The sequence below is a fragment of the Hylaeus anthracinus genome, unplaced genomic scaffold, assembly GCF_026225885.1.
Source record: "Hylaeus anthracinus isolate JK02 unplaced genomic scaffold, UHH_iyHylAnth1.0_haploid 0, whole genome shotgun sequence".
Lineage (NCBI taxonomy): Eukaryota > Metazoa > Arthropoda > Insecta > Hymenoptera > Colletidae > Hylaeus > Hylaeus anthracinus.
In genome coordinates, this window is record NW_026533254.1 from 1366837 (window position 1) to 1379811 (window position 12975).

The 12975-nt window shown below is 34.1% G+C and overlaps 1 protein-coding gene across 3 annotated transcripts in view; it reads right to left on the bottom strand.

Moving 5' to 3' along the window:
* Positions 1-12975, bottom strand: part of LOC128888573 (uncharacterized) — a 100653-nt gene that overhangs the window by 10886 nt on the left and 76792 nt on the right. For all 3 annotated transcript variants that reach the window (XM_054145606.1, XM_054145694.1, XM_054145758.1), the window contains exon 12: positions 655-809. In XM_054145606.1, coding sequence (XP_054001581.1) covers positions 655-809 — 155 coding nt within the window. The remainder of the gene's footprint in view (positions 1-654; positions 810-12975) is intronic.

Here is a 12975-nt window from a genome sequence, read left to right on the forward strand (position 1 = left end):
GGAATTGGTCGTGTAGGAAAAGCGGTTGACTGTGAAACCGAAGATCCGTGGATTCGAATCTCCGTGGCGTATTTTTCGTTTAGACTCCTACGCTATTATAGTAAATCATCAGGTTTCACGCAGCAATATATTAACACTATTCGCGACAGGCAGATGTTTTACGTTTCTAATATCGAGTGTTGACGAAAACAATAAAATTCTAAAGTTGGACATCGCAAATTTGTATCGTTAAGACAAAGATAAAAAATTTACTGCTGTAAATATGTAGAGTATTAAATAAAAAGATTTTCATGATTTGTATACCTGCTTGTAAAGTAGATAATAGACAACCAGGAATAGGATTTGAAGTGACGTGAATTCACGTCAGTAGTCGCGATGTGTTAATTTTGGATAATGTGGATTAGAATCATTAGTTTCGTTAATAAATATTCTCTTTTAAACCAATTCGATTCTTCTTTATAGAATTTAAAGTGACGTGAATTCACGTCAGCGGTCGCGAATGTGCTAATTTTTGATAATGTGGATTAGAATCATTAATTTCGCTAATAAATATTCTCTTTCAAACCAATTTGATTCTTCCTTGAACCCCATTTTAATTCATTTATCTGTCACCATTCAGGATATAGTGGTTGGTAAATATGTGTAAGTACTTACTCCAAGACTGGACAAAGACGCGCGAGTTGCAAGATGTCCAGAGTGTAGTCCAGACTCCATGTCATCTACGTCTATCATTGTATGACTAGAGCCTGTCCTTGATCCTGCGCCAATGATAGGAGTACTGCACGCTTCTGACAAGCTACTTCCGTCATCTGCAACGTGATAATCAAGACGATCGAATAAGATAATCTAAAGAATTAATCGTTTAAGAATTACTTAAGTTCTCTAAGAAATTAGAAATTAGAAGTCCTCGACTTTACACACGAATTCTATCTTTGCATTGATCAAACACGAATCAACACGTTTATCTTTTTTTCATGAAATCACTCGTCATATATAAATAACAATAGTTTAAATCAAAATGAAGATAGAAATGGGTTAAAGAGGCCTGGAATTTTAAGAAATATACAATTCTGATTGGAAGGTTTCCACACTGGAAAGTCTTGCAACTGAGTGCATTGGTTTAAGCGTAAAATATTCATGTTTAATCTTCAACGAAGCATACCGTTAGAAAATTGCTTAGATGCTATTCCTATATTATCTACTTCGTATTAATTACGATACGATCAGCATACGATCAGCAGCCACTGCGTGACTGAAACTTTTGCATAAAACAACTTTTATACAAATTCTTTCTAAATTAATAAAAAAAAAAAACAACATTTTGTGTCATTTGATTTCTGTTTTTTAGGCATAAAGGAGCTGTGCCATCGTAGACAAAATTCTAATAATGAACAATTAGCAATATACGAATCCTAATTTTTAGAATCTTCAAATTTAGAAATGTTACGAATAAAACTTTAGTTTCCATCCACAGCGGCTGAAACGTATTAGATAATACATTCATGATTCATCCACGCAAAGTGACTATCGCCCCCAAAAGCAGATAGTTAAATAATCGCCCACTTCAAGGTGTCAATCGCCCACCAGGGGCGATATAGCCTATGTTGAGAATAAATGAGCTAGACACATCATAAATAAAATGGAGAGAAATCTACTAGTGTATTGTATTAATTTTTTTTTTTAGTTACATTAATTAACCCTTTGCAGACAGTTGTCACCTTTGAAGGAACATTTTAATTCATGCAGACTATCTCTACATTTAACCCTTTCAATGGCAACTGGTTATTATTGCTAACCACAAATTTAAAATTAATTTTTTAAGTGCCTACTGGTTTCTAGTAAAAAACCATAGTGGAATATGTGATGCCTATGTCCTGGAGGATAATCAGTTGACATTTCCTTCCCATGATTCCATGTATACACATATTTTTAAATAATTTGTAAAAATAAAAATGTGTTAAGTAAAATCATTTTAATTCTGTTCTTAAACGGTTAAAAAAAGTGGCAAAGAATATTTGTATAAGGAAGCAAGACGTATGAAGATATTTCGTATGAAATGGAGAAATTCTCTAAATTGTAACCTAAATGATAGGAACTTTCAATGGATATCTGTGACTATTTCATATATAATCGCACATTAAAATAGAATAGAACTGTATTAAATTTTGATTTTTGGGATAAATGTGTTTCTCAATGTCTAAAGGTTCATATATTCTCAAGTGCTATTGCAGTAAATTATGTACATGCTTTATAAGTTACATTATTTAATTAATAAACGAATCCTGTTTGCACATTCGGAAGTAATTCTAGGTGCAAAGGGTTAAAGTCGCATGCTCCATTAGGGTATTAGCGACCATATTTGTGGGCATATTTGGATTTACATGGAGAATTAACATATAAGCCGTTCACTGTACAAGTCGATTAACTCCAAAAAAACAAAAAGTTGAGAAATGCGATGAAATGGCCTCCAAAATAAATTATTATTTATTATTCAATGGCCAAAAAAATGTTGTCGTTTAACGGTGTTAATTTTTATTATCCAGAAAAATTATTATAAATATAAAAAGTTATAACTATATCGGCACGAATGCAAGAAGGAATGAAACGGGCGACAAGAATTTGAGTTTTTGATATATCGTTGGTTAGCCGAAGCGTTGTCGGTCACTCGATTATTCTTGTTACAATAAATTGGTGTTAAAACAGTGATTATGGAGGATGATTCTTATCCAACCCCTCCTCCTCTTTCAACTATACCAAGTGCTTTGACACTTGAATTTAAGATTCTTCAAAAAGTGGACTTAATCGATTTGTGCAGTGAACGGCTCTTATCATGTATCGCGTTTGACTTATAGTTTTAATCATTGTCCTATGAGGTTGATTAATTCCATTTCTCTTAGAAAATTTAGAGTGATTTCGCAAGATTCGAAGTCGTGAAGTTGTTGTTGTAGCGACTAAACGTGATTAAAACGTGAGTAAACTAACTTGTTCCATTCTTCTGACCGTTTCTCGAAATCGTTTTTACTTTTTTTGTTTGGCATTTCGAGAACATAGTATTCCGTATCCCCGAAGTGGAGGAAGAACGTTGTTCCTTTTCTTTAACATGACACTTGGGGAATACTTCCAAGAGAGACGAAGATTCCCAGTTATCATCGGATTCCTCTGTTTCGTTAATCTTGTTTTCATCCATCTTAGAAACCACTCGTACACAGTTCTTCACAGGTGTAATATCTTCCATAACGATGATAGATGAAGAGCCCTCGCTACTTGTCGACAGTATACTTCTCTCCAAATTCTTTGGATTTGTATACCTTCTCCAATCGTCCGAGCAAAGCCTACCATCAACCTTTGTAGTGATATCAGTTTGTGCTAGGGACTCGTTCGATCTCGTGGACTCGGATTTTATATATTCTTTTGTTTTCGAATCGTTCGTTGTTTCGTTCGGTGAATCGCCACTTCTCAACATTTTCACACTCAATAACTCATCTCGAGTTTGCGTTTTATAACAACAGGAACTGTAGCAACAATCTGGTAGCCAGTGAGAAACTAACTTTCGCGCCATATTTCTTTCCTGGTTCAAAGATGGTTTTAGAAAGTCTTCTTCAGTTCCAGGAACAATTTGACTAGTCTTTTCCAGCCTTGAACCACGAAAGAGTTAAGAAATCTCACGTGATTATGGTCACTGATCGAGTTGACAAGATTCCAGGCTTGTTTCAAGGGCGATTCGATCGGTATCCTTCAATTTTTACATGGGAATGATTTTACAAAGTCATCTTTAACACATGGACTGCCAAATTCGTGAAAATGTCTACAAAGTTAAAATGTTGTCTCGAGACTATCGAAGATTAGAAGAACTTTATCACTTGTCCTAGTATTTAATTTTCGTAACATCACCAAGTTCACGAATCCTATCGAGATTTATTTTCACTATCGGCTCACCTTCGAAATTAATTTTTTTAATTCCTTAATGAAGAGTCGATTCGATAAATCTTTTTTAGCCTTAATTCAGGAACAATTTCATTAATTTCATTTAGCTCTGGTTCTTGACCGATTTGACAATTTCGTTTCAGTTATAATTCAATAATAAATTGACCATTCTCTTCCAGTTTTGGTGCAGAGTTGATTCGATAAGTCTTCAGTTTTGGCCAGAAACGAATCGACAAAATTTTCTCAGTTTTCACCCAGGAGCTATTTGACAAGTATGCTTCAGCTCTTCGCGAGATGAGTCAGAAATCGCCCTAAAGGATTTCTCAAGTGCTTCACCATTATAGCCTCAAACAGACCTATTAACTCAGATTTCATTTCGTGGAAATTCGGTCGTTATTTTGATTAATTTTCTCAATTTCTTTTGGATATCAAAGAAGAGGACTTTGGCGTTAATTAAAACGCTGATTAACACTGAATGTAATTAAAATTGCGTTTCGTGTCGAAGTTAGATAAACAATCCCCGTTTGTTTCCATTAAAGGCATTTCAGTTCTGTGAAAAGTGAGTTTGGCGTAGTTTCTGGTTAGCAATTAACCCTTTGTCGGAACGTGCGCGTGGCACTGTTAAACGGATGTAAACCGATGCAAAACATTCGCGATACTGACTAGTTCGTTTGTTCCATGGCCGTTTCTGATTATCTACCGAGGGGAACGAGAATAACGATAAAGTTGTTTTTTGCTTCCTATCTTCCGGCATGAATAACGCGTGAACTTTCACGTTCAAGGTTTCGCTCTAAAAATACATCGAGCTTGTCGGGAAATATGAAAGTATATTACATAAAAAGGTATGTCTACATTTTCGACTTTTTGACTTTGCCTTGCATGAGCGCCATTCATAACTGAAGGAAACAAAACTTCATTCTATTAGGTAACGAAAAATGTTCGTGGAACACATTAGAATACAATTCAAACAATCGGAACTTTTTTAAAACATATTTTCATTTAACCGGTGTTCTGGTTTATAACCGGTTCGATATGCTGATTTTTTAAAAAATGTTGTAAAATTTATGAAAGATATACGAATGAAAATGTCATTGAAATTTTATTATTATAAGAAATAACAGAGTCAACTAATACAAATTAAAATGATACTTTTACATTTTGATTAAGTTTATCGAAAATTATGCTGATTATATAATAACACCGAAAACGTATCTATTTGAATGATATATTATTTCTACTTAGAAGCATTAAAATAAAAGTATAAGAATTATGATATATTAAAGTGTCTTTTGAGTGAAAGTAAAATTTTGTTCCCACAAGTATTTTCATTCACAAAATTATTATTCAAAATATTATTTGTACTTAAAAATATTAAAATGAAAATATAATATTGAGGATATTTCCAACCACAAATGACTCTGACCGGACCGTCGTCCAGTGCTGCCGTCTACTCGGCACACTCACACCTTTTTAGTGTCCCTCTTTTGTTTTTCATACTGTAGTAAACGTGTAATATTGAAATACATATCGTTGTTTATACTTTATTCAGTGAATTATATTACGGTGTAGTCGTGATTTACCCTCCAACATATAACAACTATGATAGGCTGCACTTTATTTTGGCGGACCTAAAAGTTGTAAGTTTCTTTAACATAATCCTGTAGATTTTATCGAGAAAAATCCGGAAATGCTAGTTTTAAGGCGAGGAATCCATTAGTTCAGAAGTTATGAGCAGTTAAAAGTGGCATTTTACCGTATTTGACTGAATGACACTTTCGACGCCATATTGTCTTGTAGCCATACCCTGCCAGTAAAACAAATTCTCGATGGTGGCGGACTACACTATGTACTACTTTCAGATTGTTATGCCTATTTTTGAAAACTGCCATATTTCGAATTAACGAAGTTGGTTTGGACCTATTATCTCAGGGAGGAGGTGCCCTAGAGTACGAATTCAATTTTTGAATTGCCTAACAAATACGGTAAAAAGGTTCACCTTTAACTGCTCATAACTTCTGAATCAGTGGATTCCTCGCATGAAGATTAGCATTTTTAGATTCCACTCGCCGAAATCTACAGGCATATGTAAAAAAAAATTAAAAATTTTAGGTCCGCCAAAGTAAAGTTTAACCCTATGATATAGTAGAGTGTCTTTTGAGTGATAATAAAATTTTGTTCTCGACAAGTGTATCCATTCAAGAGAGATATAAAAGGTGTTAGTAACGTAGATATATTTCAGATGCAATTTCTATGAGCAAGTGCGAGAAATGTGTGTCAAGGTGAACGTTTATAGGAACTATAAGCGAGAAAGATCCCTTTCGTAACTCGGGTGTTCTACGCTTCACATTCGCTAGTTGTATTGACATATTGGAAATCATTTTGCTACTATTAACCCATATAACATCAGTGCTCATGGGAAAATATTGTATCGATGATGATTTGGGTATCATGAGATTTTTAAAATATGGAGCCGAGACTTAAAAAAAGTGTACTGTAATTCTTTATTAACCTATTTTATAGTATAATGTATCATGTAAAAGGATAAATTATATTTAACAATTTTTCTACAAAATATGATGACATTCAAAAACGTTCCAATTGATTCGTTCTAGTCTTCCTTGTTTTACCAACAGAAGAAATTGTAACTTGAAAATAAAATTTCTTGTTTTGTAATAAACACAAATAAACACTTGTTTGTTTTGTTTGACAGAATATTTTCGAATGTACTATGTGAAAGATAAACATCAATTTAAAAAAAAATAATAGTTCGGTACTTGTATCAAAGGATTAGGCGTTGAGAGATGTATAAAATTACTTCTTCTGAAAATGAAATAAAATAAAACAAAGCGCGATGTAAAAATTAATTAATCGCGATCTGTTTCTGCTTTTGGAAAACTGCAGATTACACGATTCAGAAAATTCAACTGCAAACTGTTCCCAATCAACGAAACTGTCACAGGAACTGACAGTAATTAACGTCGATAATATTCAGCCTACAACTAGTATTAATATTTATCAGTTTTCTACTTGTTTTTAAGCTAATTCTGCAGCATACATTGTGCATTCGTAGAAGACGAATACGATTATACCATGGGAATCAACTCTCTTTTATTCGTAGCAATGAATTACTCATTTATGATAGACTCTATTTGCGCATTATAAATGACACAAACATTTCAGCTTCATTATTAAATAAACAACGTGCGGACTAATTAAGCTATTAAAACGTATTCGTCGTGAATTAATCCATACACTGCGAGGCAAATGTATACTACTCGGTTCACCAATCTTTCAATTCTCTGTGGAGCAGTGGTTCACGATAACCGGTGTACTTTGTTATTAAAAAACAAAGTTCTAAAGCCATTTTTGGAAAGACCTTTATTTTAAATGCAGTTAAATATGATAAATACATATTGCCATGAAATATTATACAATTTTGTAAATATAAGTTCAAACAAATTTATTTAAAAATATTTTTTAATAAAAATTTTTTAATAAATAAATTTCATAAATATTTTCAATAAAGCGTGTTATTCGCTATTCGAGTTTTTGATGTAGATAAGAATTTTGTCCAAGTCTAGCAGACAAGACAAGGAGATCCGGGGAAGAAAAAGAAAAGAAGCACTGCCGCGAAATGAAATGGCTGGGAAAGGTAATTCGCGCTATTCAAGTGAACCTGCGTTACTAGCGCAAGTGCACACCGATGCGCGGAAGCGTACTTGTCGTAAACACACACCAACACGGTAGAATAGATAGTAAACACGGTACATAGTTGGAACGCGGTATACACGAGATATACAGGGTATCCCAAAAGTCGGGGAGGAGCTGGAAATGGAGGCTAGCTGAGACGATTCTGAACAACAATTTCCTTTGCAAAAATGTCGGATGAGGCTTTGTTAAGGAGATATTAAGCGAAAACCCCGACCAATCAGAGCGCGCGTAGACCGTTGGAGCGGCCGCGGTAGCGAAGGCTACGCTCTAGACGGCAGCGTCAATGTCCTTCGATGCACGTCGAGTCACTTGTTCGCGTACAAGCGCGGCTGCCAGAGCGTAACCTTCGCTACCGCGGTCGCTCGAACGGTCTACGCGCGCTCTGATTGGTCGGGGTTTTCGCTTAATATCTCCTTAACGAAGCCCCATCCGACATTTTTGCAAAGGAAATTGTTGTTCAGAATCGTCTCAGCTACGCCCCATTTCCGGCTCCTCCCCGAGTTTTGGGACACCCTGTATACGTCGGCGAAAGTTTTACGGATCTCTGCTTAATTGACATTGGATCGTCATTCTCAACTAGGCATCGATATGATCCAATGAGTTTCCAAGAGAAATTTTTCATGAACTCGTTCAGAATTCCTGACGGTTATTTCACGCTTCTGCGTTCGAACCTGAATTCCATAACGGACCGTTCGATTATTCTGCTTCGTAACGAGATCTGAATAGAGTTTCGATAAAAAAACAAATAGTTCAACTTTCTACATTGAAAAGTTGCAGAAGCGTGTATTCGATGCTTTCAAAAGATCTTTAGGTTTTAAGATTTTATTTCTTGATAATAAAAAGTACTTTTCTGGGGACTTAAAGGATATCATCTTTCACGTTTAATTATAATTATTAAACTTTAGATTTTCTAATGCAAGTTAATGTGACAAATACATGTTGCCTGCACTTATGAAGGTATCTGCATTTGTACAAAACGAAATATTAAATTATTATATTAATTAACAGATCATATATCAGATCGTATATCAGATCGTATATCAGATATATTCAATATAGATTATGCATATTTTTTGTATGTTTTCTATATTACGCTATAAGTGTATAAAATCCACAGTCCAGTGAACCTATTCCATAAAAAATAAAATCCTAAAGCTCTTTTTGAAAAAACTTTCAGTTAATTGCTTTTATTTCTCAGATTATTAATTTTTTGTAACTTGAAGTGGTTTTCGTTTTTGGTTATAACCATAAAAAGAAAGTACTAATCTTCCATTGATTATTTTGTTGCAATGTAATTTTAGAAGCTTGTGTTATTAAATTTTCTTTCTGGTAAATGAACAATGTGTACTGCTTGGAAAGATAAATTAAATATAGTTGTGCGTACGTTGTTTCGAATTTAAAGTAACGATTTATATTATACTTTTTTAAAGGTTGGTTTACTATTATGCTAGGGAGAAGTTAATCTCTGAAAAAGGTTGTGTAATGCTGTTCTAAGACCTTCTTAACGAAAAAAAAGCGAGCAATAATATTGAGTAACAAGCATTCCATCGATCAACGTTGGGTGCATTCTAGGAACAAAAAATAGTAAATAAGAAAAATGTCTTCTGCTCGTCAGCGAGGTACCGTTCCTCGATATCGCAAAAAAAGTGACACGCATTCGAAAAGTCGTCGACGCCAGTCTGTTAACTCTCTGTCGACTTTCCAAGTAACGTTACAGTAAATGCAGCACCTAGTTTTTCACTGCTGACAATAAATAACGAATCGAATGCGTTCCTCGTCGTTCACTGTTGCTCTTTGTTCCTTGAATACTTAATTACAGTATGGTACCATTGTCGAAGGACAATTTGTCCTTGGCGAATATTCGCAAGGATTAAATAATATTTTTTTAAATTATGATAACATGAGCTAGAATTAACTTCGTTATGAAAAACCAGTGAATATTCCAAAAAAGGAGAATTAAATAAATTATTACTGAATATAATACTTTCTTTCTGTATAGTATATTATAAGATTAATTACAAAAATATTATAGAGCACTTTATTCGAGCCTCAACTTCTCAGCATACAAATAGCTTGACATTTATATAAATTATAATCCCAGTAAAAAATGTTTTCCCGAATGATGTAAAAGTAGGGCACTGGTGCGTAATGGGTTAGACTAATGCACTTGTTCCAACACTCTGACGTCTTTACGATCTCATTATAAATCGATTCGTCAAGATCTATAAAATTACTTTCTGCATCCATCACATTTTCATTCCATGTAAATTCACGTCATCTAAGAATTTTGTGTATATTTTAAATTTATAAAGTTGGTTAGATAATATAGTATGTGTGATATTTTTCTCAAATGGAAGCCATAAAAGATAATAACAAATTATTATAAACATTGAGCGTAAATATCTATTTTATAAATGAATTAGTTAATATATTATGGTAAAATACTTGACTATTTTTAAACCGGTACAAATTGACGGTTTTATAAATCTTGTTGTCAGTTGACAACGATAGAAGTCTAAAAATAACAAAAATGCACACGCAAACGATGCTTACAAGAAATTGTTTTTCTTGAAACGATATTTGGTAGACTTGTGTCGTTTTAAACTTTATGGTCCGTCTGGTTTATTTTTTATTCGTTAGTCGGGACTTTATAACCTGATAAGAATTATATCAATTTCTGACGTAAATAAACAAAGTTTTGCCGTATCGGTCTGCAACGAGCAACTTTAACGCTCGAACAATCTACAATTTTCATTTTGTCCCTTTATAATTTTGAAAAAAACGCGCCTAGTTAACCAAAATATAAAGTTTATGTATCCAATTCATGTTTACGAAACGATGCCAAATTTTGATGTGCCTTAAATATTCGACATTTACTAAAACTTTTAACTTATGTTCTGGTTTTTGTAAATAAATATTATTTTAATATTTTTTCCAGTATCCTAAACTGCTTTTAGACTTTTTTGATGGAGCATTAGTCCAAATTTTACGAGAAGGTCATACATAATTAATATAATTTTGTTATTTAACGAAAGCAAAATCAAAGTCACTAATGACTTCACCTAATACAAGCTCCGTCTTTCAAATACTTTTTTAATCTCCGTTTGACGTTCCTTTTATAAAGAAATACTTCGTAGTTATTATTTACACACATAGTTGGAGACACTTCAAAGTTAACATGCACAATCATGATATTTATGTTTCGTTGCATGAGTGAAACTGTTTCGAAATTCCTAGTATGGCGGACATTTTTTAAGCGTCAAATATTTTGTTTGAGAGCCTTTGAATACTTCCGTGGCTCGCTGTACGTCTTTGGGTACGTGGTGCGCTCAGGTATAATGCACGAGTCACGCCGCGAAACGTGTATAGCATTATTATGACACAGCTGCGGCATACGTATGTACGTAGGTACGCGGTGTAACGTTCGCCACGTATACCTGTTACGCTTCTGTAAAACGGCCATTGCGAGCGGGAAACGGCACAGCGTGCCTCCAACGTTACGACATACGCTTGAATTCAATACCGAGCAGACCGGTCGGTCGTAGTAGACATTCGTTTCTCCGTGATATCAAAATATTCACCGACTCTTTTTCATCCTCGCGTATGCACGAGGAAGCATGTAGGTAAATACGAATGGCTAACTGCAAAAACGGGACCTCGGAAAAAAACGAAATTTTACAGGAGAGACACGAAGAAAACGACTTACGATCAGGTGCACTTACAGTTATGAAATTTGTCAGAAGTGCACGCCAAATGATTCTAAGCAATTACGTGTCTATATTGAACCGCAACTCGAATTTGATATCAGATAGGACGACCACAAAATAGCGAACATAATTTTTATGCAGCATGTGGTAGAAATATTTACGGTGGTGGAAATGTTATTAAAATTAGATTTTTTTAAATTACTTATTATGGTGTTATGGAATGTTAAAAATCATTAGATTTTGTATTTAAACTTGTTTGATGCGTTTTGTCATTTTCGAGTTGCGTAAGAAGGAACGACTCGGACGAAAAGGGTGACTTCTATGTATCTTGAAACGCAATAAGGTCAGAAATTCGAAAAGGTGTGTTAATGTTAAAAATCATTAGATTTTGTATTTACAATTTTTTTGAGGTCTTTTGTCATTTTCGAGAATCAAACACGAATGATATTTATTCTAAAGTGATATATTATTCTAAATTATTCTAAAAATTCGAATGGACTGACGAAGAGCAACATATAAAGATCGAAAATGTTCTAAATGTATTTATTTAATAATTTTTCTGATTTTCTCAACAGCAACGTCTTATGTTTTCAGTAAAGACTTGGTCTCATGCTTTTGGCTGGTACTGTATACATATGTACACAGTACGATGTAGTGCGTTGCTCAAACGCGGTGAATTACGCCAACTATGCTGGCATTGCGAATTAACAGGATCGGTGAAAAGTGTGAACGAGTATTGAGACCGAATACTATTCGCTGACGAGATACCTGGATCGTTTAATTCAGTGCGGGAATGTTGTCGCAATCACGATTGGTGCTGAGGAGTTTACAACATATTATTGGGTCGATGCAGGGATTCTTCCATGCTAGGTTCCGTTGCTACTTTCACCTTTTATAAATGAGTACTGTTGCATTGTCTACGTACTAAAAGCTTTATAAGGCAAGCTACACGGTAGGGCGAGGTAGAGCAATTGTAATCACGGGAATTTCGAATTCCATTATGAAATAAAATAATATTTATAATATTATATACATCGAAGAGGACCCAAAATTAAAGTCTATACGTTGGAAACAATTAAAATCAAGTTGCATTATATATTATTTGCTCTAAGGCTAGATTTATAATATTATATAATTCTCAATTTTTGTTTCATCTAGATTAACGTCGCATCAACACCTAGGTTATCAGCGACGGGAACGTTAAAATTTAGTTATATTATTTTATTAATAATCTTCGTTTCTTTGATGAATTCAATTATTGCAATACTGTAAAACAGTTATCGATATTAATTTTATTCCATAATTCGTTTACTACGTCCACCCGTGTTAAAATTATCTAAAAATTATGTTAGTGACCTTGACATACGAACTGGTTTGCAAGCAACACATCCTATATGCACAATCGATAAATATGCATATACGGCATGCACACGTGGTCAAGTACTTAACTGTATCTGTATAGGATGTTAACGCGGATCCTTCATATCCATTCGAAAATAAAACGAGCCACAATAGAAAGGAAAACCATGTAATTGCGTAACGGTTAGACACTCGAGGCTGAACATAGGAAACGAATTCTCAACATACAACGTTATAGTGAATCCCACTTAAACGTACGTGATTCGATTACGGT